Source organism: Lentinus tigrinus (assembly GCF_003813185.1).
Source record: "Lentinus tigrinus ALCF2SS1-7 unplaced genomic scaffold L226scaffold_7, whole genome shotgun sequence".
Taxonomy (NCBI): Eukaryota; Fungi; Basidiomycota; class Agaricomycetes; order Polyporales; family Polyporaceae; genus Lentinus; species Lentinus tigrinus.
Window position 1 is genome coordinate 1,168,867 of NW_027137916.1, and position 19,811 is coordinate 1,188,677.

Consider the following 19,811-nt stretch of genomic DNA (forward strand, 5'->3'; position numbering starts at 1 on the left):
GACCTAGGACGGATAACCGGTGAGTTCGGTGAATTTACCAAGTCGGCCTCTCGTCATGCAGCGTCCCTGGCTGACGTTACCTGGCAGTAGAAGCAGCAGTACTACCGTACTGATATACTGCGCAGGCTCCCGCGGCATGTCGTATTCCAAACGCACGAAAGATGGCGTCGGCAGGTAGGTATCACAGGGTCAAGGTATGTGGCGTGGTGGAGATCATCTCTAGGAAGCTCGGTGGACGCCGTGGCTGAACTGGCCTCATGCCTGCGCCTCGCAGCCAGAGAGGACAAGATATGGGTGCTGGAAGCCTTCCAGTTGCAACGCTTGGCTTAGTGCGAGTCTCATGCTATGGGAAAGATAGGCTGGCCGTGTAGCGCGGCGGTCTCACGCGTAAGACCATGCACATGCAGCTCTTGGTGCTGTATCGCCCAGAATCGATTCCGGGTGATGTCACCTGTCGTTGAAGCTCTTCTTGAATTACTTATTACTAAAGCCGTCTATAATCTCATAGCGTCGCAGCAACTTGCGAGGGCGTCCATAGGTTGTCGCCCATTGGCGTCTTTCCGCCACTGGACGCCACCACGGCGTTGGTTCATTATCAATGTCGTTCGATCGCTCGGTCGTGATATATGTGGTGAGTTGTCACTATAATCTCGGGTGCGCCTTCCTTTGAGCGATATAGCTTTGAGGCCGTATAGTACGGATGGCTGCCGATTCAGGTAAGGTGAAGTTTAATCTCCGTTAGCACTCTTATATATGTAAGGCTGACGTCTTGGAGCATGACGGACATTTACCTCAGATGAACACATGTCCGACCGCCACCCGGCATTAGTGTCTGTATACTGCCAACCTAATCTACTCGCAGTCCTATAGTATCGGCGTCGATGGCTCCGATATCATTCGCAAGAAGCAATCCATGAAGACAACTAAGACGCCGGGTCTTCCCATTACCTCGGATCGCAGCGAGGATACGGTCGACGAGGCATCATCATGCAGGGTCAGACTCGGAATTTGCTCAAGGTTCGTCGGGTATTGAGTGAATGACCTTGATTGGCGCTATCCTAACCAGCGTATCCGCAACTGAAGCCAGTTAGGTAAGTATACGCCTGCTCTCAGGCTCGAGGACGCTGAGAACGCAGAACCATCCCTGGCAGCTACAGACGCCACACCCACATGCACCAGTGCACACGACGCGCGCCCGGAAGCGACAAGTACATCCGGATGCCCATTCTTTGATGTACCCGCCGGTTCGTTCCAGCCCGCTCATCACGCACTGAAGGCATTGTCTTGATGAGCTCGTACCTACAACATGCGAGCGATCATCGACATCAGTCTCCGGCATTTGTTTGCGCGGAATGGTCGCCTGTTCGCGCTGTCATCGAAGGTTCGAAATCCGGTGATCAACATTCTCCGCTTGACAGGAGATGTCAAAGGTACGTCAGATTGAGCCCTGCAACGAGGATCCTTGTATGGCCCCCTGAAGACTCCAGGTGACATTACTGTCTTGACCGCAGCTCGCCGCCCACGAAACTCTACAGAATCGGCCTAGCCCCAATAGCGGCCACGATGTGGACATGTCGCTCAAGTCACATTTCGGCATCGACCACGCTATGCTATGTCAAGTACGTATGTTCGCGATCTTCCGGCCACATCCTTGCCATACGTTCAGGGTCACTCTAGTTTGCCACTAGACTGATACAGCTGCAGGATTACCAGGAACTATGGGCGTTCAGTAGCCACAACGCGCCCATTGGCCGCCAATACGTACTATGCATGCTTGTCGGCGGTCCACGGTCGTCGAGCTCGCCCTGGTGTCCTCTATCGCCTTTTCAACCACCTCCGAAGTAGTCAGGTACCTTTAAGGCTGAGTGGAATCGCCGTGCTGATAAGTTAGCGCAAACTCGTTTGATAGGGCTCTTCGGGGGAGCATGCTTGGCATGGGCCAATCATGAACGATTCTGTTCTTTCCACTCCACGACCGATGGATGCAGGGCGCTGCCGGATTCGAACGGAGACTACGTGAGCTCTAGCCTCCGTGAGCACTCGGCCACCGCTGAACTTTGCATCAAGCGACGCTTCGTCATTTCGCGCTGGTCACCGAAGGTTCCTTGATATGCTAGACCAGAAGCGACCTAGCAGATTTCGAACTTCGTGAGTGTAGATTTTTTGCATGCGTGCGTGCTCCCTTCTCCTTCCCAGCACCACAGGGAAGCCACATTGAACGGTGTTCTACGCCTCCATCAGACAGGCCTCCCGGCAGCTCAAGTGGCGACTGTTCGACATGCGAAGAGTCTGAGCGTCCCTGAGTTTCTTCAATCGCTTCCGACGACTGAGGTTGCCAATTCAGTTCATTTCTCATTGAACGTGGTAAGATTGATGTCTGGCTGGTGTGCTGGGCAGACCGCTGATTTACCAATGTATTCCAGGTTGACCATGCGCGGTGCGATCCTCACGGTGCCGGAAATAACGCTATCGCTGGCGTCAGGTACGTAACCCCGCATTCGTCAGGTGCACTAAGAAGCCGTACCGGGCGTCCTCGCGGGTTCTCGGACAAGCGCTTCCGACATGCCGTTCTCAATCGGCGTGGCTTCGCAATGCACATCATCGTGCTGCATGAGTATATCCTCCAGAGCGTGGCGACCAGCTTCGGCGGCAGTGTACAGAAGCAGAATTGGGCGCCATGAACCTGTGCTCCGGGTAGTACACGAGGCCGCTCCGCGGCGTTATGGCGCTAAGCAGGAGAAAGAGAGGTATTAGAACTTGCGCTGGTGGGACATCGGAAGAGAAGGACGTCAGAGGCGGAGGCAGGACCTGATAGGGCGCGGTGTCTCAAGATATTCATTCCGCGATTTGTCGGACCTAGAGGGGTGATGTATGGAAATGGGGACGCAATTACGGTATAGTCGACCACTCGGGGTAACTGCCTTTTGTAGGGCGATACGCGCGGACCGCCTGTCACTTTCGCGCGTCCAGTGCGATAAGCTTATTCGGCAAATATCCAAGTTGACACTAGTCCACTCATGGGATGTGCGAGGTGGTTAATATCGAGGCTGCAGGACCGAACGGCACCATATCCCAGAGAGGCGTGCCGGTCATCGTGGACAATCCTGGTTTCATCGAAGATGGCACGTTGAATGGGTATCAGCCGTACGGTCAAGAGAAGCGTGTCGATTCCCACTTCCCTTCGAACCTTGTCCGTGACGCCCAAGATGGCTAGCAGCTCTTCGCATACCCACACGGTCGAATTCGCGAAGATACCGGACCGTATTCCTTGTCGGAGACCTTACCATGATGCATGCACTGCGTCGCTTGTGCTCTGGACCCTCGCTGCAGTAGGGTTCAATTGAGACTTCCGTCCTTGTGGGCTTGACATGCCTGGCACCCTGCAGCTTCTCGCTTGCCTGATGGATCAGTCCACAATTTCGACATATGCGTGCATACTTAGCGCGTCGGATGTCTGACTGCCGGTCTAAGCCTGCCACACCACCTCAAGCCTCGTTGTGTTGGCGTGCAACTTAACAAGACTTGGCCAGGGATTAGCGAGTAAGCGCTATGTCCTGGTGATTGATCTGCGAGGTTATTTTATAATGAGGATGCCGTGCATCGCCGGAGTGTTGCGGGACGAGTCGCTGGAACCTGCTATTTCTGTGAGTATGAGCTAAAACAAAGGGGTTCAATGACATAACTTACGCGTCTTGGGACATAGGTACAAGCAAGAGCGCGGTAGCATCGGTCTATATGATGAAACAGCTGAGACCTGAGACGTGAACCTCGTACCGATCCCTGACGGGACGCAGCCAGATACCACCGGCCGACCGCTCATAGTAACCGTAGGCTTGTCACATCTGCGCTGATTGCGGTTCTTCACCCTTCCGCTCCTGTCGAGATCCTGTCATGTCAGTCAGCACAAGAACGACCCCAGAACGTCTGACGTACATACCTTACAGACCCCGAGTGCCACCATCGCACGGTAATGCTCTTCTGAGCGGCACGACTCGGGATGTATGTTTTGGGCTGTCGACCTCCAGGAATCTCGGACCGTCTAACATATACCAGCCCTAGTACAGCCCACATCCTTGGCTTCTCTCAACAACTCTCAACAATTATGCCCGAACATGCCCCTGAGTTCTACAAGGAAGAGACAGGGACATCTGTGTGTCGTTTCAAGCTCAAGCTCAGGTTCCACTCCGCTGCACTTCCATCGTGGCAGATACAACGTCCACTGCCGGGTCCCGCATACGGGAGCATAAGGCTGCGTAACCGGAGCACATCCTGAGCGTCCAACTGAGCTTGGTAATGTGAATGTCAGCCAGTAGATGCGGCGATTCGCTGGATAACCTTGGACGACGCACAAGCGCTAACGGAACAGTGTCGCACCTCATGTTCGACGTGACCGTCCAAGCCCCACATGAGTCCTGAGAGCGAGGCGACGATCGCACTGCGGTTCGGTGACAACCACGATGCCGAACGCGCCTTGCACAGTCTACACGCCGTGCAACGGGAGGCTCAAGGAGGCGACCTTCCGGCAATACATGGCGAGCAGACTGGCAATCCTCTTCAGCCTCCACTGCGCAGCTGGCCTCACATACGCATGCAGCGCACGTTTCAGCACCCGATCTTCAGGTATAGCCTCCGAGTTACCATTCGCATGGCGCACGGCCGGACTATGACCGATGGAGTACGCACGATGCCGGGGACATGGTACTACGATGCGCCGTCTCCCATAGCTTCCAGCAAATTTGCCTTCGCATTCAAGGAGTGCGTTCCTGAGCGCAGCTCCAGAAGCCGATAGTGCGGGCTTGTTGGAGACGTCCAGCCGTGTGCGGCGTTCTATGCTTTCCATGAGTGGATTCCGAGGACAGCCTATAATTTTACTTCAGCATTATGGTCCACCGGGTGGGGCCGACGACCAGCGACCCGAGCACGGATCTTTGTTCGACATTTGGAGGCTAGTTGCGCTCGAGGCCTCTGACAATGGCAACTGAGCCGGCCTTGACGCTACAAAGGGGACCAAGACGAGGAGGGCTTTGGTTCGGATCATCAACGTACCTGAAGAGTTTCTGAAGGCCGAAGTCGGTCACGCGGGCGGAAGCCACTGGGCTGACACTCGAGTCATCGCAACATTTTCTCCTGAGTTGAGACGCGAAAGGAGAGTGTGGCAGCTACATCAGCGATGTGCAAGTGAATCAATAAATTCTGCGACGTACCTGATACATCCATTCTTGGCGGCTTCTGGAGAATAGCTTGTACGATAGATAGAACCATGGAGATACTGCTCGGAATGGGGCACTCGCTTCTCCAACTGCTGACACAAGCTGACAAGGAAGAAATGTCCATGCGGGCACGGACCCATCACCGGACTCAAAAAGGCTCTTGGCCGGTCAATAGACACAGTCATGCATGCGGCAACACGTCGGTTTCAAACGCAAAGAAGTACAGAACTAGGAAGGCTCGTGGCGCTCAGCAATCATATGACATGGATAGAATCGCACTCGAAAAATGACGCACAGGATGTATCGTGTTAACGCTGGCATGGAAGCGTGAACCACAGCATACAGAGCCCCGTGCCGCCGCAGTAACGTCGAACAAGGAGGGTATACGACTCAGGAACTTGGCTCTTTCTCTTTTCTCTTCTTTTTCTTCTTCCCCTCTGACCCCGGCCGCTCGGAGCTAGGGTCCTGATCCCTGTCGCGCTTGCGGCTGTCAGCAGCTGTCTTCCGGGGCGGTGGAACAGGCTCGTCTACGCCCGCGGGCTTGACAAAACCCGCAGCACGGGGTATGGATGTCGAGTCTGATAATTCCAGGGTGGGTGGAGGCCGCACGGAAACGTCTTCGCGTATTAGCATCTGAGCAGTCTTCGTGCGAGGCTTTTTCGTGTCGCGCTGAGTAGATATGGGTGCTCGAAAGCCAGATATTGACGTCGGGCGTTTCTCAAATCTTGACCGAGATTTCTCTCCCGAGGCTCCCGCCTCGGGGTCATGCTTGAGATTTCCCTGCTGTTCTCCACCATCGTCACCCTGTTCCAACGGCTTCGGCTACGGGATGAAGCGCGTTGTGTCGGTTTCGCGAATGATATGTAGAACACTGAACACGACTCACCTCCTCTTGCACTACTTCTTTACCATGTCCATTGAACGTCCGACGTCCCCGGAATGTAGGTCTGCTGCTATCCGATGACATCCCTGAAGATGATTCTCCGACGTCTGACTGGAATATGAAAGGAATATACGAGGACTCATGTTGAACCTCGTCACTGATCAAACTTGTTCGTTAGCTACTAACTGTGTCTACCGGCTGAAACGCACCTGTTACTTGATGATTGTCCGATACCCCATGCATCTCTCACATCCTGAGGGACTGACCACTCCGCGTCGTCCTTGATCTTCGCCTGCTCCGCCTCTACCTGTGCCTGCAACTTCGCTCGCTGGGCATTTTGCATGAACCGGAGGCTCAACGTGCCATTGCTCAGAGTTTTCCCAGACATGATCGTCGACCAGGACTAGGAAGCCAGAGAGGACCAACAAGAGCGAGATACCTTGCGGTAGTCAGTGGTGGTGCGGAAGCAACGAGCGAGTTCACGGAATGATGTACACAACTTGCGCTTGGACAGAGTCGAACGCGCACACATGCGCGACGTTGCTTGCCGTTAGACCATCCGGCATGTGACTCTGTCACACATAACGCGTCGGTCACTGTGACTTGACGCGTCTCGAGCTTCGCGGCAAGCACCAGCTCAAGCTTGCCACCGATCCACTATCATCTCCTCATCCCTCCCCGTTCTTTCCCCCTGCTGAGGCGTACTAAATGTCTATAGTAACGATAAGAGTGAGTGATATTTGCTGCTTGGCAGGTTGTCAGGCAACTGAGCGGATTGAGTAGAATGTCGAGTTCCTCAACAACCCTGCCCGCTTCCTCGATCCATACCACTTTCGCGTAACGTTCGAGTGCATAGCACCACTACCTGAAGGTGAACAGCTTCTTTGACTTCCAAAATGCAAGGCACTCATTGACAGACCCATCACTCAGACCTTGAATGGCGGCTCATATATGTCGCTTCACCCGGGAATGAGGAACTGGACCAAGAACTCGATGACTGTCTAGTGGGACCCGTTCCTGTCGGTGTCAACGCCTTTGAGTTCGAAGGTTCTGCACCAAACCCATCGAAGATCCCTCCGGAGGACGCCCTCGGCGTCGCCGCTCTCATTCTCACCGGGTCATACAAGGAGCAGGAGTTCGTGCGGGTCGGATACTACCAGAATACCGAGTACGACAACGAGGAGATGAAGGAAGCACTGCCGGAGCCCATCCGGTTCGACCGTCTGGTGAGGGATATCAACACGAAGCCGAGAGTGACGAGGTTCCAGATCAAGTGGTGAGTCCCGTACTTCAGCTTCCCTGCTACCTCCGAAATACCGAACGGTTGCCAACAATCCACGCCCGTGCTCTGTAGGGATGTTGCGCCACCCCAGGGAGGAACGACAGTGGCAGCTGGTGCCGCGAACTCGGCGGCAGTGCCGTCCGCAGACGACATTGAAGATGAAGAAATCACGGTCAATGGCAAGCCGACATGATGATTCTTTGGGACGGACACTCGTATTGCTTTTCGTTTGTGATCAAGCTATAGTATCGCTATCTGTCTTTGTAGCTCATTTGTTTGTCTATATGGTAGCATTTGGAACAAAACATCATCGCCTTGTTCGTGGTCCTTGGCGACGCCAGGTTTGCAATACGCAGCGGATATCGTTCAAACTCTTTGAGCTATAGCACACCCGCGAGCAGCTATGGCCACATCCAACCGTTTCTGGATTCAGATGCGGCCGCTTGATGACGATTCACGGACCACACGCGCAAAGGTGCAAGGTCCAAGCGTGCCAATGTGTGCATCTAATGAGCTCTGAAGTTTATGGTGTGGACAAAGCGTACGCCGCACACTTAAGTACTCGCGTCCTAGCAATGCTCGCCAACAGAGTCCAACCCACCTGTCCTCTCCCCATACGTTTCTGAAGGTACGTGGCGATCATCAACCCAGTCCTGTGTTACTGAATGCACGACCAGGACGAATCCCATATGCGCGTTCGAGCATTTGGGTTTCCGCTTCTGCTGGTCCTATTCACCAGCCTGCGCATCGTCACCACCCCGCACCGTGTGTATGGTCCACCAAGATCGTATAGGACACCGCGGGGCCGGGCAAACACCAAGTTGTAGGAGGGAAACCTGGACTTCCTGCGAAGGTGGTTGGGGAAAGCAGACACGGGATGTCTCCTCCTTGGCGGCAGGATGGGTGAACGTTTCCCCATGACGAATACTTTTGATCACAAATAATATACGGAACAGCTACTAGTGCTTCAATTACATTGATGAACCTAGCCTTGTGTGCTTCTTGCTCTGTCCTTCGTCCCATCAGCCAGACCCACCGGTCTCATGTTTGTGGCTATACGAATGCGATTATAGGCAGACCACCAGGGCATGCACGCTAGCTTTTTCGCCCGACTTGCCGCCAGCGCCTAACTCCGCCGCGACCTCGACTTCAACGACCCTTCACCATCCAATGAACCAGACCAGACCTGACACTCACAGACAGCAGAGCTTATGGGATGAAAAGACCTATGAGTACTGGATAGGCATATACAACACGGAAAAGTGATGCTGTACCGGCATAACCTGCACTACTAGTAGGTGGGTTACTAGCACGCCGTACTATATACCATCGCCAGGCAGGTAGCCCGCGGGTCTCGCGACGGCAGCGCACTCGCCTCTCAATCTGAACTGAATTTCGTATGTAATTATGATTTCTCCTACGGAAGTGCTCATGGCTCATGGTAGCTTCCTGGCTGTCCCGGTCAGCTCAATCGTGCGGTCAGCCTCCTCCTGGGTATAGCCTGGTCCTCGAGCTCCCGTTCTCTCTCTCACCTCTTGCTTTCTCCCTGCTCTCATTGTTCTGGACTTGCTTCTGCCAAACACCATTGCCAGTGCTATCTACTTGCTCTCAACATGCTTGCGCTCACCCTCATCATCCTCTTCCATGCCCTCCTCGCCGAGGCTCCGGTTGGCGGTCGACTCCTTGGACACAACCCGGGATCGCTGACCCTGGCGATCCCCACACTTGCGGCCATCATCCTCGTCCTCGGTCTCGTGCTTATTTTGTCTACCATCACCAAGTCCTCTGGCATCACTTTAGCAGCTTTCATCTTCACGGTCTACAAGTGCACCTCCCTCGCTGGCCTCCGCGCACTCGGCTTCCTCCACGTTCGGCTCTCCACCGGCACCTTCCGTCCGCCACTTGGCGAACTTGGCACACCCTTCGTCGACTGCTCAGCTGAACTCCTCCAGCCACTGCGCGTGTATGCCGTCGTCGCCCTCTGGATCATCGCACTTAGGGCCTCGACACAGTGGCTCCACGCCGACCTCCTCTCCACCTCCGCCGTCCTCGCTGCCTGTCCCGGCTGTGTGTCCCACGAGCAGCTCATCTCTGGTCAGGCGGCTGACCTCAAGGACATTCGTGCGGTTCTCGAGGGCGCTCGGTCTGTCGCGGCTGACACCGAAGCCCGCCTCGCCAAGAAGGAGGACGAGCTCGCGCAGGTCAAGGGGTATCTCAGCACGGTTCATATCCACTCGGAGGTTCGTGCTTGTGCTCATGTATTCTATTGTCATGCTCACGTTCTTCCCAGGTCATTCTTGAGGCATTCAAGGCCAGGGTTGCGGGACTCGAGGCAGAGGTTATCGCTGCCCGTCAAGATACTGCTGCAGCAAATGCAAAGGTCAACGAGCAGGTACAATTGCTCACCGCCGCACACAAGGACGCCAAGGGGAAGGACACGATCATCTCGGAGCAGAAGGACGAGCTCAAGGCATCCTCGGAGGAACGGGAGGCGATCAAGGCTGAGCTCGCTGCCGCAAACGCCTCAAAGACCCGGACGGAAACCTCCCTCGCTACGAAGGAGTGCCTCGCCGCGATGAACGCCAAGGTTCGCTTGTTCGTATTTTGTGATGACCGCTGAATATACTTATCGACGTGTGTAGATGATGGAGCTACTCAAGGCCAAGATCAAGGACCTCGAACGGGTCGCCTCCGACGAGAAGGTCAAAGCGGACAATGAACAGGACAAGGCCAACCTCGCGAAGCGCGAGGCTGCCGTGTATAAGGTATGTCGTGCTTCTTTCTGTTGCACTTAGCCCTTACTCACTCAATTCCCTAGGCCAAGACGGAGCGCCTGGAGGTTACCACTGAGCGTCAGACCCGGGAGCTCGAGCAGAAGACACAGGAGCTCAAGTCGTGCTACGAGCAGCTCACCGAGATCAAGCACAACACCGAGGAGGCAGCGGAGGCGAGTCACTGGAAGTACGTGGCCGAAACCCTCGCATCGGACCTGAAGGCAAGCACCACGGAGCGCATCGACCTCCTCGCCCAGCTGAACCGTGTCAAGACGGCATACCACGAGAGCCACGCCGAGGTCGAGGAGCTGCAGCACGCCCTTAAGGCGACCAAGGAGTCCCTCTCTACGGCCCAGGCCGCATCCGGAGCTAGTCAACCGCCTTCCCCATCAGCAGCGCAAGCATCCAACCGGATGGATGAGCAGACTGCGTCTGGGAAGGCGTACGACACTCGCGTGCGGTCACTGTTTGCACGCGAGCACTATGCTCAGATGGATGCGGCCATGGAGGCCAAGGAGCGGGAACTCGCGGCCGCTCACGGGGAGATCGCCTTGCTCAAGAAGGCACTCCAGGGCAAGGGCAAGACCTCGGCCTCAGCTCTCACCTCGACGACAAAGAAGGCCCAAACGCCGACTCGCACGAAGTCAGCGAACGTGAAGGGGAACAAGGAGAACACTGTCCCTCGTACTCCTTCCAAGGCGGTGCTCTCTTCGGTCCCCGTCTCTCCCCTGCGCAGGGCCGTCGCCACTTTCAACATGGCCAACATGCCTTCGCCACTTCCTCAGCCCTCGGCTTCTCCGAGCACGACCTCTCGGATCCCACGGTCGTCGATCCCCACGCTCACTCGTCCTCCTCTTGCTCGTCTCCCTCGATAGGCTGGTCTCATGGCCCTCGATAGGCTGGTCTCATGGCCTCCAGTGGTAGCGATCTTCTACCGCTCCTCGCCGACGCGTCCGTCCCTCGTTCATGTTACTCGACCAGGTAACATCCAGGTCTTTGTCCGTCAGGCCCTCTTCCCGTCCTCACACAGAGGCACCTGGTCGCAAGATCCTCGGGAACGCTAGCACGGCAAGGCCATCGACCTCCTCGCCTCGGACTTCTTCTTCGCGTCGCCCTTCTTGGCCTGCATCTTTAGGCAGAACGACCCGGCACATACAATATACCATACATATAGGCTTCGGACAACATACGGTTTCGGACAGCATACAGTCTCGGACAGTACCGAGGTCTCGGTTAATAGTCGCCAAGTGCGGCCGTCTCGGTATAATATGAACTAGTATAGTATTTACTGTCGTCCCTCTTCCTTCCCTTCCTTCTCTTTTCTCCGCGCCACCTCCACCCTTCCCGGGAGACACCGCTACGACACCTCCATCCCTTCACACGCCGCCTCTAGTTTCTGGTCACCCACCCTCTCCTCCCACTGCCCCTTCCATTTCGCGATACCCCTTCGCATTCGCCTTCAAGCTCCTCAACTCCAACCCCGGTCCTCTTCGGGAGCCTCCGCTGCGATACCCCCGTCCATTAATCACGCTTGCACATAGTACATATATCCCTTACTCTAACTCTTCCTCTCTTTTCCCGGCGTTTCTTTTGCACAGGACTTGTATAGTTTCGGATAGTTCGCAGCATCGATACCAGTATACCTACCAAGAGTTCACTTATTTATACAGAAAACCCTATTAAACCCTCACCATTCCCGACCGACCGCGGCCGAAGCGTTACGCATGCATAGTCTGTGGGACTCGCGTCCTATGTACTTGTGACTTTCAGCCATCGGCACGCTACCGCGTCTTCCAACGTCTACACCCACGTCCATCATGATTAATCACGCTGCACCCACATCTCCTTCCCTTTTTACGTTTGCATAGGACTCGGACCTGCAAGTAGTTTCCTTAGCGCATGTCCATCGCCCATTCAATATACATGTTCAATTCCATGGAAATCCTGCTAAATGCTTTAACTCAGACGCTCTATGATGCTTGATAGACCTCAGTCGTGGACGAGCAAGCCCGGCAAGCTTGAGTACTGCTCAGGCTGGGTCTCGCTTCCTCGTGATCGCAGACATATACGGGTCCCCCAGCTTGATATGCATATGCATGTGCAACGATTCGGACTCAAACAGAATATAGAGACTTTATTGGGGCTTTCTGTATGTGTATAAATAACCGAACTCTTGGCGTAGGGTATACTAATATCGATGTTAGAGGAATGAGGAGGAGACCAAGCAAGCATGATGGTACGAAAGAGGAAACGGAAGCGCGCAGGAGCCACGCGGCGCATGGCATAGGCGCTTAACTGACACATCTCGACTTCGCACACTGTTTGTTGGCCCTGGTGAGTACGGAGCAGCACACGTGCCATGATCGCTGCCACTCACAACTCATCATGATTCTAGTTTTGTGGGTGTCGTAGCTTGTTCTCCGTGGCTCACGCATTCACGTATTACTTCAGCTGTCCCGCTGGCACTGCATTGTGAGAAACCGCCGTGTTTGTGTACTCTTTCACGAGACCATTCGGGACTTACTAGAGGAGGTGAGTTAACTCGATTTCACGCCATGTGATAAGCTGAAAATGTTGCGTCTAACACCTGCAGGATCCATCATGTCGGCCGACCAGTCGTCCAGCCAACTCACGACGGAGCAATGGGAGCAAAAGCTCGCCCAGCTCCGGGCCACAAACGAAGAACTTCAGCGCCGCAGAATGGACGCCGAAAAGGACCGCGACTTGTTCCGAGACCTCTACGGGAAGGCCTCTGCCCACGCCTCCTCCGTGACTGCAGAGAACAACGAGCTCATCGAGCGTACCGCACTCGCGGAAGGCCAGGCACGAGACGGCGTCGCCATGCTCAAAAGCACTTATGAAGAGCGCATCCGCCTGCTCGAGCAGGAGGTGCTACGGTGGAAGAGCCAGTGCCAGGTCCTTACGGACCGTGATAGCCGCATGGACGATGAGATACGGCGCCGGGCGGCGCTCGAGCCCGAGTTGCGTGCAGAGAACGAGCGGTTGCGGGAGCAGATCGAGAACTTCTTCGAGGAGGAATACGACAGGATGGAGGTTATTGGGGGCATGACAAGTCAACAATTCGAAGAGACCTCCGAGCTGGAGTCGACGGCGAGCAATTCTGTGCTTGTGCCGGTGGTGCCTTGACGTGTGTAGTGTCGGTGAGTCCTTCGTTAGTATCATCGCTATAATAAAGCCTCGCTGACAGTCACTGGATCACAGGGCGATTTTATCTGAAATTCTTGATCTACAGCAACTTGACCTTCCGGACTACTCCGATGTCCACTTCTGCATTTGTCGCGGACTGCTTGTCACAACGCTTGCCGACGTTCGGACGCACGTCCTTACCATTGTGCCCACTTATATCACATCGCAATTCTACTCGACGAACGGTTGCATCGTGCGTTTGACTGGACCTCCCCTGATGTAGCCGATTCAGACCCCCCAGATCTCCTTTGCCGAAGTTCCCTGGGCCTGCCGAAGGTCGCTGACGTCGACGGACAAACAAACCAGCCTCCGAGCCAAACTTGCACGCGAAGATGCTATTGGCCACGTGCGGAGGGGCCCATCGGCGGACGACAGCCGGACGTGTTATTTGTGTATGTTGGGGTGAAGGGAGGCTAACATGCTAGCCACACCGGAAGTCGATAAGTAGACCGTCACTGCGCTCGTTCCAACTCAGCCTCCTACCCCCGTCTTCTCCCTCTCCCACCGGCGACACTGGGGTCTCTGGGTTCTTGATTCTGGTCTAGCTTCGACGGCGACATGTATCTTTCCAAGCTGGTCGACAGCGAAGACCATCGGGGAGCCCCGCCGCCTGGTACGGTCTACTGACACCTTCTTCCCCTCTAGCTGGCTTCATAGCGCACCGTCGCTCGCTTCAGTCTCTTCTATGGCGCCAACGGGCTGCCTTCACCCCTTCCTTCTTTCGGACGGCTACGCCTCGGAAAGACCGCAAGGACGAGTACGGGGCGGATGCCAAGATCATTTCCTTTTTGCGGATGGCCGTTGCCTGCGGAAAGACCGCAAGGACGAGTACGTGGGGCGTGCCCGGGATCACTTTCTTTTTCGGATGGCCGACACCGCGGAACGACCGCAAGGACAAGTACGTGGGTCGGTCGAGATCACTCTCCGGTTTCGTGCAGTCTCTGCTCTTTTACGCGCCAGCGGGCGTGCATCTTGGCGGTTTCTGATTTTATGCGTCCTCGGACGTCTTACCACGGGGTAGTAGGAGTTGGGGGTTAGTGACGCTTACAGGGCTGCCAGGCGGCGGGGCCTAGGTACGTATTCCCGAGGGAGGGCGGGCTGGGGGCTCTGGAAGCTCGTAGCCCGTCCTGGTGCAGACCTTTACGCGGTCTTCGGGATAAGTACCTCGAACGAGGGAAACCAACATGCACCTGAATTTCTTGTCCTCTTCTTGCTGTTCCATGTACCGTACCATGTCCTCGTATGTATGCATGTAGAGTATAGCTACATAGTAACACAATGATACGTCATACCGCCCGAATTATCTGTCCCAGATGTGTAATCAAGTGTAATACGCGCCACCCAAACACACAATCATCGGTAGCGAAGCGGCCTGCTGGCTTCAATATATGGTGTCTACTAGTATACATTTCTACGCTACATCTTCCGCACCCACCACATGGACCGACACAACTACGCCGTCGCCTCCTGCAACTCCTTGACCTCCTCCTCCGTCCAGCCCCACTTCTCCGCAACGCCCTTGCCCCCTCCGTGCTTCTTACTCTGATGCGCCAGCCACTCGTTCAGCGTCTGCCTGTCATCGCCGTCGATCGGCCGCTGGCAGCCAACCGCGTACGTGTGCAGGGCGCGCAGGACCTTCTCCTCGAAGTCCGCGTCACCCTCGGACTCGCCATTCGGCCCATGCGGGACAGGCGTCGCAAGCGAGGAGACGAGCGTCGAGAGCAAGCCCTTCTGCTCGAAGGCTTGCGCAGTGGATGAGGAAGTGTTGTAGGAGGAGGGGTTGGAGACCATGGAGGCATGCGAGTTAGGGTGGACAGTTTGCGGTGGGGGAGCGGGAGTCTCGGAGGACGTTGTTGGTTCTTGTGAGGGGAGGGCGATGACGGCAGTGGAGGCCGGCGCGGGTGTGGAGGCTGAGGCGGAAGTGGAAGTGGACGCAGGTTGAATGGCGGGTTGGCTTGCAGCAGCGGCGACGGCCTGGGCAGACGTCGGCACTTGCAAGGGTCCCTGGATATTCGCCGGTTGCTGGTGCTGCTGCGAAGACTGAGGCGGCGCGATAGGAATGAGGAGTGTGTTGAGGAGGAACGCGACTTTGCGCCGGACGGAGATGTCAGAGTCTGCAAGAGCGTCGCGAAGGACTGACCAGCCATCGGCGTCGTGCAGCTGGCTCACGGCAGCGGCGTTGTGCTTGAGCAGCCCAGAAAGCGCATACACGGCTTTTGCGCGCGTCTTGCCGGAGCGTACTGTTGGCGAGAGGAACGAGAGGAGTGCGCGGAGGGGTGAAAGGGCGAGGTACTAGGATAGTTTTGCATTAGCAATATGATACTAAGAGCGATTATCATGAGGCGAGGGGACTTACGGAGTTCTGTGCGGATGGGTTGTTCTGCACGGCGGTGCCTAAGATCCAAAGTGTTGCCATCTGGATCGCTTCCGAGGACGTTGGGCTGGTGAGAAGGGCGTGCAAAGGCTCCCACATCTTCAGCTTCTCAAGGTCTGAAAGCGTCATACGTCAGTTCACTCATCAGGCCAAAAGTATGATGTCTACGCACTATTTGCATTGTCAATCTGCTCGACGAGCATCTCGAAGTCGTCCAGAGCCTGTAACCGCTCGTCCTCATCCCGCTTCTCGTCGACCGCCACAGTCAAGGCCTCCTTCATGAGCTCCGCATCGGACTTGCCGAGGATGGCGTCGATGATCCCGGAGTCGAGGTCTGTGCGCGGCTGCGGCGGGGGTCCGTTTGGGTCCGAGTTGGTGATGCCCCAGCGAAGTAGTTGCTCCATGTTTTCAGCCGTGTGTTTTGTCAAGTGAGAGAGAGAGAGAGAGAGAGCTAGAGATACAGCAGTAGGAAAGATATGGCTACAGGTTGAGTCGGAAGAGTAGAAAATATGAGGCTGAGGAGCAGATGAGGATGGAAGAGAGCGGACGGCGCGCGAAGGCGCGAGAAGACGCCAGAATCTTTCGCGCGACGCGGTCATCGATTCAGCCACCGGCGCGTCGCGTTTGGCGCGGAGCATGATCGGAGATCGAACCCATCAATGTCCTCGACGCGCTGAAGTTTTCCTCGACTTGTTCCTCGTTCTCGTTGTCATCGTCGACGTTCTCTGTGAGTTGCGCAGCGGCAGAGGCGGTCGTGCAAGGATTCGACAGAGGTGGTGAGTGTGCTGCTTCCTTTCTCTCTTTAGTGATGATACAACACTTCATACCATACAAACCCACCGAAACCACATGTGGACAACAAGTCTATCTAGTTTCAGCCTTGGCTGACCTTGCAATCTCGCGCACACCTCGAACTTGCTTGCTGACTACTTTGCTCAGTGTTGTCTCGTCGTACACATTCGCTCGATCTGTCGGAGTTACGTAGCTGGTGAGTACCTATCCTCTTCGCGCCTCCGCGGATGAATTTTCATTCGATGGGCGGACACGAACGCCCCCGGCCTACACCAAAGTCTCCCGGTGTACAAATGTGGAGATGGGTTCGGGGGCCTGCTGAAACGCATCGAGAAACTGACCTGCGTCTTCTGTCTTCTTGACATTCCCGCAGACCATCTGACTGACTTCTTCCTCTTTTCAGGCGTATTGTTACTTCCATGTCCGTGTTCCATGACAGCCACGGCGACGCGTGTAGTTGGCCGCCCTGTCTTGGCCCCGCCCGGGTTGACAGGACTTGTGTAGAGCTCTCGCACTTTGTAGTCGCAATACCTCGCAATACACTTTTTTCTCCCTCTATCTTCGTCTTCTCTGCCTCATGCACGAGCGTGTCTAAGCGTGAATGGCGTCGTCTTTGTGTAGTACCAGAATGAAGAACGAAATGCATTGCGAGATACCTCCGAGCTGCCTGCGGGGAGTTGCGCTGTAATGACGCCAGACGCGGACACCTGATTCTGGGCGTCGCCAGTCGCGCCTTCGCCTGTCCTCACTCAACTACCACCACCGCCCCAATTCCCACCGCGACACAGACCCATGACTGCCTGCTAGCCCTGCGATCACACACTTGACTAGTCCCTAGGACCGCAACGCTAATATAACGTATTCGCCATGGGCATCGGGAGAGTAATAGCGACCGCAGCTGCGGCCACCCCCATTGTCCGCGACTACTTCCACCAACACCAACACCACCGCTCGCGCTCGGACAGCTCTGACGGCACGATTATACCACCTAGGCCGTCGGGCTCAACACCGTCGCCCCCGCGCCAAGAGTCAAGAAATTATAACCACAGTTCTGGAGGAGAGGAGATGGCACGGAGGCCGCTGCTCGCGATCGACGCCCAGGTCCCCTCGCCGTCAAGACAGCCCTCGGGGCATGGCCATAACCCTGCGCAGGGCTATGGAACGATCCTCCCGGAGGGCTCGTCGAATCTACGCGCGAGTCCGGAGAGGTACAGGAGGGATAGTTTGTTGGACCGTGTCCCGGAGGAGACTGCGCAGGACGAGGATGAGGATGAGCTCGAGGCCCAGGAGTGGGACTTGGCCGAACAGGGGTTCTATAGCGGTGAGTGTCGTACGTCCATCGCCGTGTACTGCGCGAACGGACTGCGCTCGTGAACTGTGGGCGTAAAGAGAGCCTCGATCCAACTTCCAAGGAGGCATCCTAGTACGCTCACCGGCATCCGGCCCATGTTCCGTGCACCACGACCCTCTCGTGCATGTACTAACCTCCGTTCACGCAGGCTCGTACAAGAGGACAGTCGCGCTCTATGGCCTCGTCCCTGTAACCACAATAGTGGTCTTCCTCTTCCTCGCCAACCTCCCAAGACTGGTATGGCCCATCCAACACCCCGATAGCCCCACCCTCCCGCGCTCCTTCCCCTCTCCGCTCCCCGAGCTTCTTCTTTCAGCCGCATTCTGGTCATTAACACACCTCCTCCGCGTCCCCCTCTACAACCTCGCGTCCACGCTCTGCCCACGCGTCTTCGACACGATCCTATTCAACGCGCTCTACGTGCTCCTCTCGCAGCTGCTCCGCCTCGCCGCGCTCGCAGCCCTGCGTGTTCGACACGAGATGGCGTACCCGCTCCCGACGTGGCGCGATGGCGCATTCCGCACCGTGTGGTGGCTCGCGCTCGGATGGGGGCTCGCCGAGGCCGCGACGAGCATTGCGCAGGGGTACGAGCAGCTTGCGTTGTACCGGAACGTGATGGTGCCCGTGGAGCGCGTGCGCGAGATCCTCGCGCAGACGCAGTGGGGCACAGGGAGCGTTGCTGGGAGCGGGAACGGGAGCAGGGAGTATATGCCGCTGAGTCCGAGGAGCGAGCGAGCGGACCCGGCGGCCAACGCGACGACTCAAACCCAAAATGCGAACGCGAACGGGAGTGCAGATGCCAATGGGAGTGGGAGTACTAGCAAGAGGAGGAAGGAGCCGGTTAGCTTGGAGGAGGCGCTTAGGATGGCGGTCGATCAGGACGTGGAGCAGCTCATTCACTTGCAGGAGCGCGAAGAGTTGGAGGAGGTGTATGGGCTTCCTGTCGTCGTACGTCTTTCCTGTCTCTTTTCACGCGTGGAGGGTCAAGGCTGACTCTGCCAATGTTCTCAGTACATTCCTGTGTTCGTGCCCTGCCTTCTGCGCATCGATTCGTTCCTCTTCTCTCTTGGGTTCACGCTCATCCTTGCATGGGCGTACCTCCTCTCCCCACTCTCATTTCCCCCATCCTCCCCCGACTCGCCGCTGCCCCCAATTTACAGCAATCACCCGCTGGCGGTGATGTTCCCGCTGATGTGCGTCGCGCACCTGTTCCTGTCGCTGCTGCACTCGCCGCCGATCCTGCCCAAGGTGGGGGTGCACACGGCCGCGTACGTCGGGCTGCTCGTCGGCTTGGGCATGTTCTTCACGGGCCTGGGCCTCTGGCGTGCGCTTTCGTGACGGCCCGGGCGACGTGCTGAACGATCAGCCAACGCCATTGCCACTCGGGTTCCTGTCTGGTTCCTGCGTTCATCATATCATCTCACTCGTGCTGTTTGCGACACGATATCTATCATTGCAGTGGACGATCTGTGCAACCATCTATCTCATCTGCCCGATTCTATGCTCGTGCTGTCGTGCCTATGATACTTGTTCAAGTTGTCTGTCATTAGCTCTCTGGATACCTACGGGATTATCAGGATGTAAACACGATTACTGGTGCGAGGTGCCGACACGGACGCACAAACCCTGTGCAGATGTCGAGCTGTTCGTTCGGGCGACAGACGACTGTCTCAGTTTTACGATCATAGGCCGACGTCATTTCATACCGTCACCGTAGCCGTCGGGATGGGGAAGAGATCGACATCGGGAAGATATCTTTGTTCGAAGGGCGTTTCATATCACAATATACTGGGCACTAGGACGCCACCGAAGACCGCAAGGTGAATATTGGAAGTCTGTAAAGACTTTGGAAGCAGCAAGCTGGATGTCGAGAACTATGTTCAGCTCGCTGAGCGAAACGGGTCAGCATGAAATTTGAATATTGAATCGTAGAGTAGA

General features: G+C 56.0%; 7 protein-coding genes across 7 annotated transcripts; 5 read left to right on the plus strand and 2 right to left on the minus strand.

The window, feature by feature from the left end:
• The first annotated feature begins 1,788 nt into the window (after nt 1-1,788).
• L226DRAFT_362047 (uncharacterized protein) lies at nt 1,789-2,735 on the plus strand. The gene is made up of 4 exons (XM_067674234.1): nt 1,789-2,016; nt 2,068-2,148; nt 2,205-2,364; nt 2,424-2,735. Exons 1-4 carry the CDS (start codon nt 1,946-1,948, stop codon nt 2,679-2,681), a joined length of 570 nt encoding a protein of 189 aa, XP_067537780.1. The 5' UTR covers nt 1,789-1,945; the 3' UTR covers nt 2,682-2,735.
• Nucleotides 2,736-6,009: 3,274 nt separating this feature from the next.
• On the minus strand, nt 6,010-6,481 carry L226DRAFT_459187 (uncharacterized protein; the record flags this gene model as incomplete). The annotated part of the gene is made up of 2 exons (XM_067675497.1): nt 6,010-6,250; nt 6,303-6,481. 2 exons carry the CDS (start codon nt 6,479-6,481, stop codon nt 6,010-6,012), a joined length of 420 nt encoding a protein of 139 aa, XP_067537781.1.
• Nucleotides 6,482-6,743: 262 nt separating this feature from the next.
• Nucleotides 6,744-7,729, plus strand: L226DRAFT_505316 (anti-silence-domain-containing protein). Its single transcript, XM_067678026.1, has 4 exons — nt 6,744-6,822; nt 6,877-6,964; nt 7,024-7,369; nt 7,448-7,729. Exons 1-4 carry the CDS (start codon nt 6,802-6,804, stop codon nt 7,566-7,568), a joined length of 576 nt encoding a protein of 191 aa, XP_067537782.1. The 5' UTR covers nt 6,744-6,801; the 3' UTR covers nt 7,569-7,729.
• Nucleotides 7,730-8,865: 1,136 nt separating this feature from the next.
• Nucleotides 8,866-11,027, plus strand: L226DRAFT_559297 (uncharacterized protein; the record flags this gene model as incomplete). The annotated part of the gene is made up of 4 exons (XM_067683289.1): nt 8,866-9,615; nt 9,666-9,962; nt 10,018-10,140; nt 10,194-11,027. Exons 1-4 carry the CDS (start codon nt 8,989-8,991, stop codon nt 11,022-11,024), a joined length of 1,878 nt encoding a protein of 625 aa, XP_067537783.1. The 5' UTR covers nt 8,866-8,988.
• Nucleotides 11,028-12,600: 1,573 nt separating this feature from the next.
• L226DRAFT_533217 (uncharacterized protein) lies at nt 12,601-13,544 on the plus strand. The gene is made up of 3 exons (XM_067680405.1): nt 12,601-12,681; nt 12,743-13,310; nt 13,372-13,544. Exon 2 carries the CDS (start codon nt 12,751-12,753, stop codon nt 13,294-13,296), a length of 546 nt encoding a protein of 181 aa, XP_067537784.1. The 5' UTR covers nt 12,601-12,681; nt 12,743-12,750; the 3' UTR covers nt 13,297-13,310; nt 13,372-13,544.
• Nucleotides 13,545-14,542: 998 nt separating this feature from the next.
• L226DRAFT_611554 (Fes1-domain-containing protein) lies at nt 14,543-16,177 on the minus strand. The gene is made up of 3 exons (XM_067686295.1): nt 15,903-16,177; nt 15,713-15,846; nt 14,543-15,648 (listed from the first exon to the last, which is right to left on the minus strand). The coding sequence occupies exons 1-3, from the start codon at nt 16,132-16,134 to the stop codon at nt 14,809-14,811; spliced, it is 1,206 nt and encodes a 401-aa protein (XP_067537785.1). The 5' UTR covers nt 16,135-16,177; the 3' UTR covers nt 14,543-14,808.
• Nucleotides 16,178-17,268: 1,091 nt separating this feature from the next.
• Nucleotides 17,269-19,679, plus strand: L226DRAFT_533219 (uncharacterized protein). Its single transcript, XM_067680406.1, has 3 exons — nt 17,269-17,843; nt 18,022-18,821; nt 18,885-19,679. Exons 1-3 carry the CDS (start codon nt 17,390-17,392, stop codon nt 19,209-19,211), a joined length of 1,581 nt encoding a protein of 526 aa, XP_067537786.1. The 5' UTR covers nt 17,269-17,389; the 3' UTR covers nt 19,212-19,679.
• Nucleotides 19,680-19,811: the final 132 nt, after the last annotated feature.

Excerpts from the sequence above, each read along its gene's own strand:
- L226DRAFT_362047 (XM_067674234.1), top strand. The coding sequence starts at position 1,946 with ATGAACGATTCTGTTCTTTCCACTCCACGACCGATGGATGCAGGGCGC. Across the intron at positions 2,149-2,204 it reads CCTAGCAGATTTCGAACTTC|GGAAGCCACATTGAACGGTG; the intron begins GTGAGTGTAGAT and ends CCAGCACCACAG. Across the intron at positions 2,365-2,423 it reads TTCATTTCTCATTGAACGTG|GTTGACCATGCGCGGTGCGA; the intron begins GTAAGATTGATG and ends AATGTATTCCAG.
- L226DRAFT_505316 (XM_067678026.1), top strand. The coding sequence starts at position 6,802 with ATGTCTATAGTAACGATAAGA. Across the intron at positions 6,823-6,876 it reads TGTCTATAGTAACGATAAGA|AATGTCGAGTTCCTCAACAA; the intron begins GTGAGTGATATT and ends CGGATTGAGTAG. Across the intron at positions 7,370-7,447 it reads ACGAGGTTCCAGATCAAGTG|GGATGTTGCGCCACCCCAGG; the intron begins GTGAGTCCCGTA and ends CGTGCTCTGTAG.
- L226DRAFT_533217 (XM_067680405.1), top strand. The coding sequence starts at position 12,751 with ATGTCGGCCGACCAGTCGTCCAGCCAACTCACGACGGAGCAATGGGAG.
- L226DRAFT_611554 (XM_067686295.1), bottom strand. The coding sequence starts at position 16,134 with ATGGAGCAACTACTTCGCTGGGGCATCACCAACTCGGACCCAAACGGA. Across the intron at positions 15,847-15,902 it reads GCAGATTGACAATGCAAATA|ACCTTGAGAAGCTGAAGATG; the intron begins GTGCGTAGACAT and ends TGACGCTTTCAG. Across the intron at positions 15,649-15,712 it reads ACCCATCCGCACAGAACTCC|TACCTCGCCCTTTCACCCCT; the intron begins GTAAGTCCCCTC and ends AAACTATCCTAG.
- L226DRAFT_533219 (XM_067680406.1), top strand. The coding sequence starts at position 17,390 with ATGGGCATCGGGAGAGTAATAGCGACCGCAGCTGCGGCCACCCCCATT. Across the intron at positions 17,844-18,021 it reads CGAACAGGGGTTCTATAGCG|GCTCGTACAAGAGGACAGTC; the intron begins GTGAGTGTCGTA and ends CCGTTCACGCAG. Across the intron at positions 18,822-18,884 it reads TGTATGGGCTTCCTGTCGTC|TACATTCCTGTGTTCGTGCC; the intron begins GTACGTCTTTCC and ends CAATGTTCTCAG.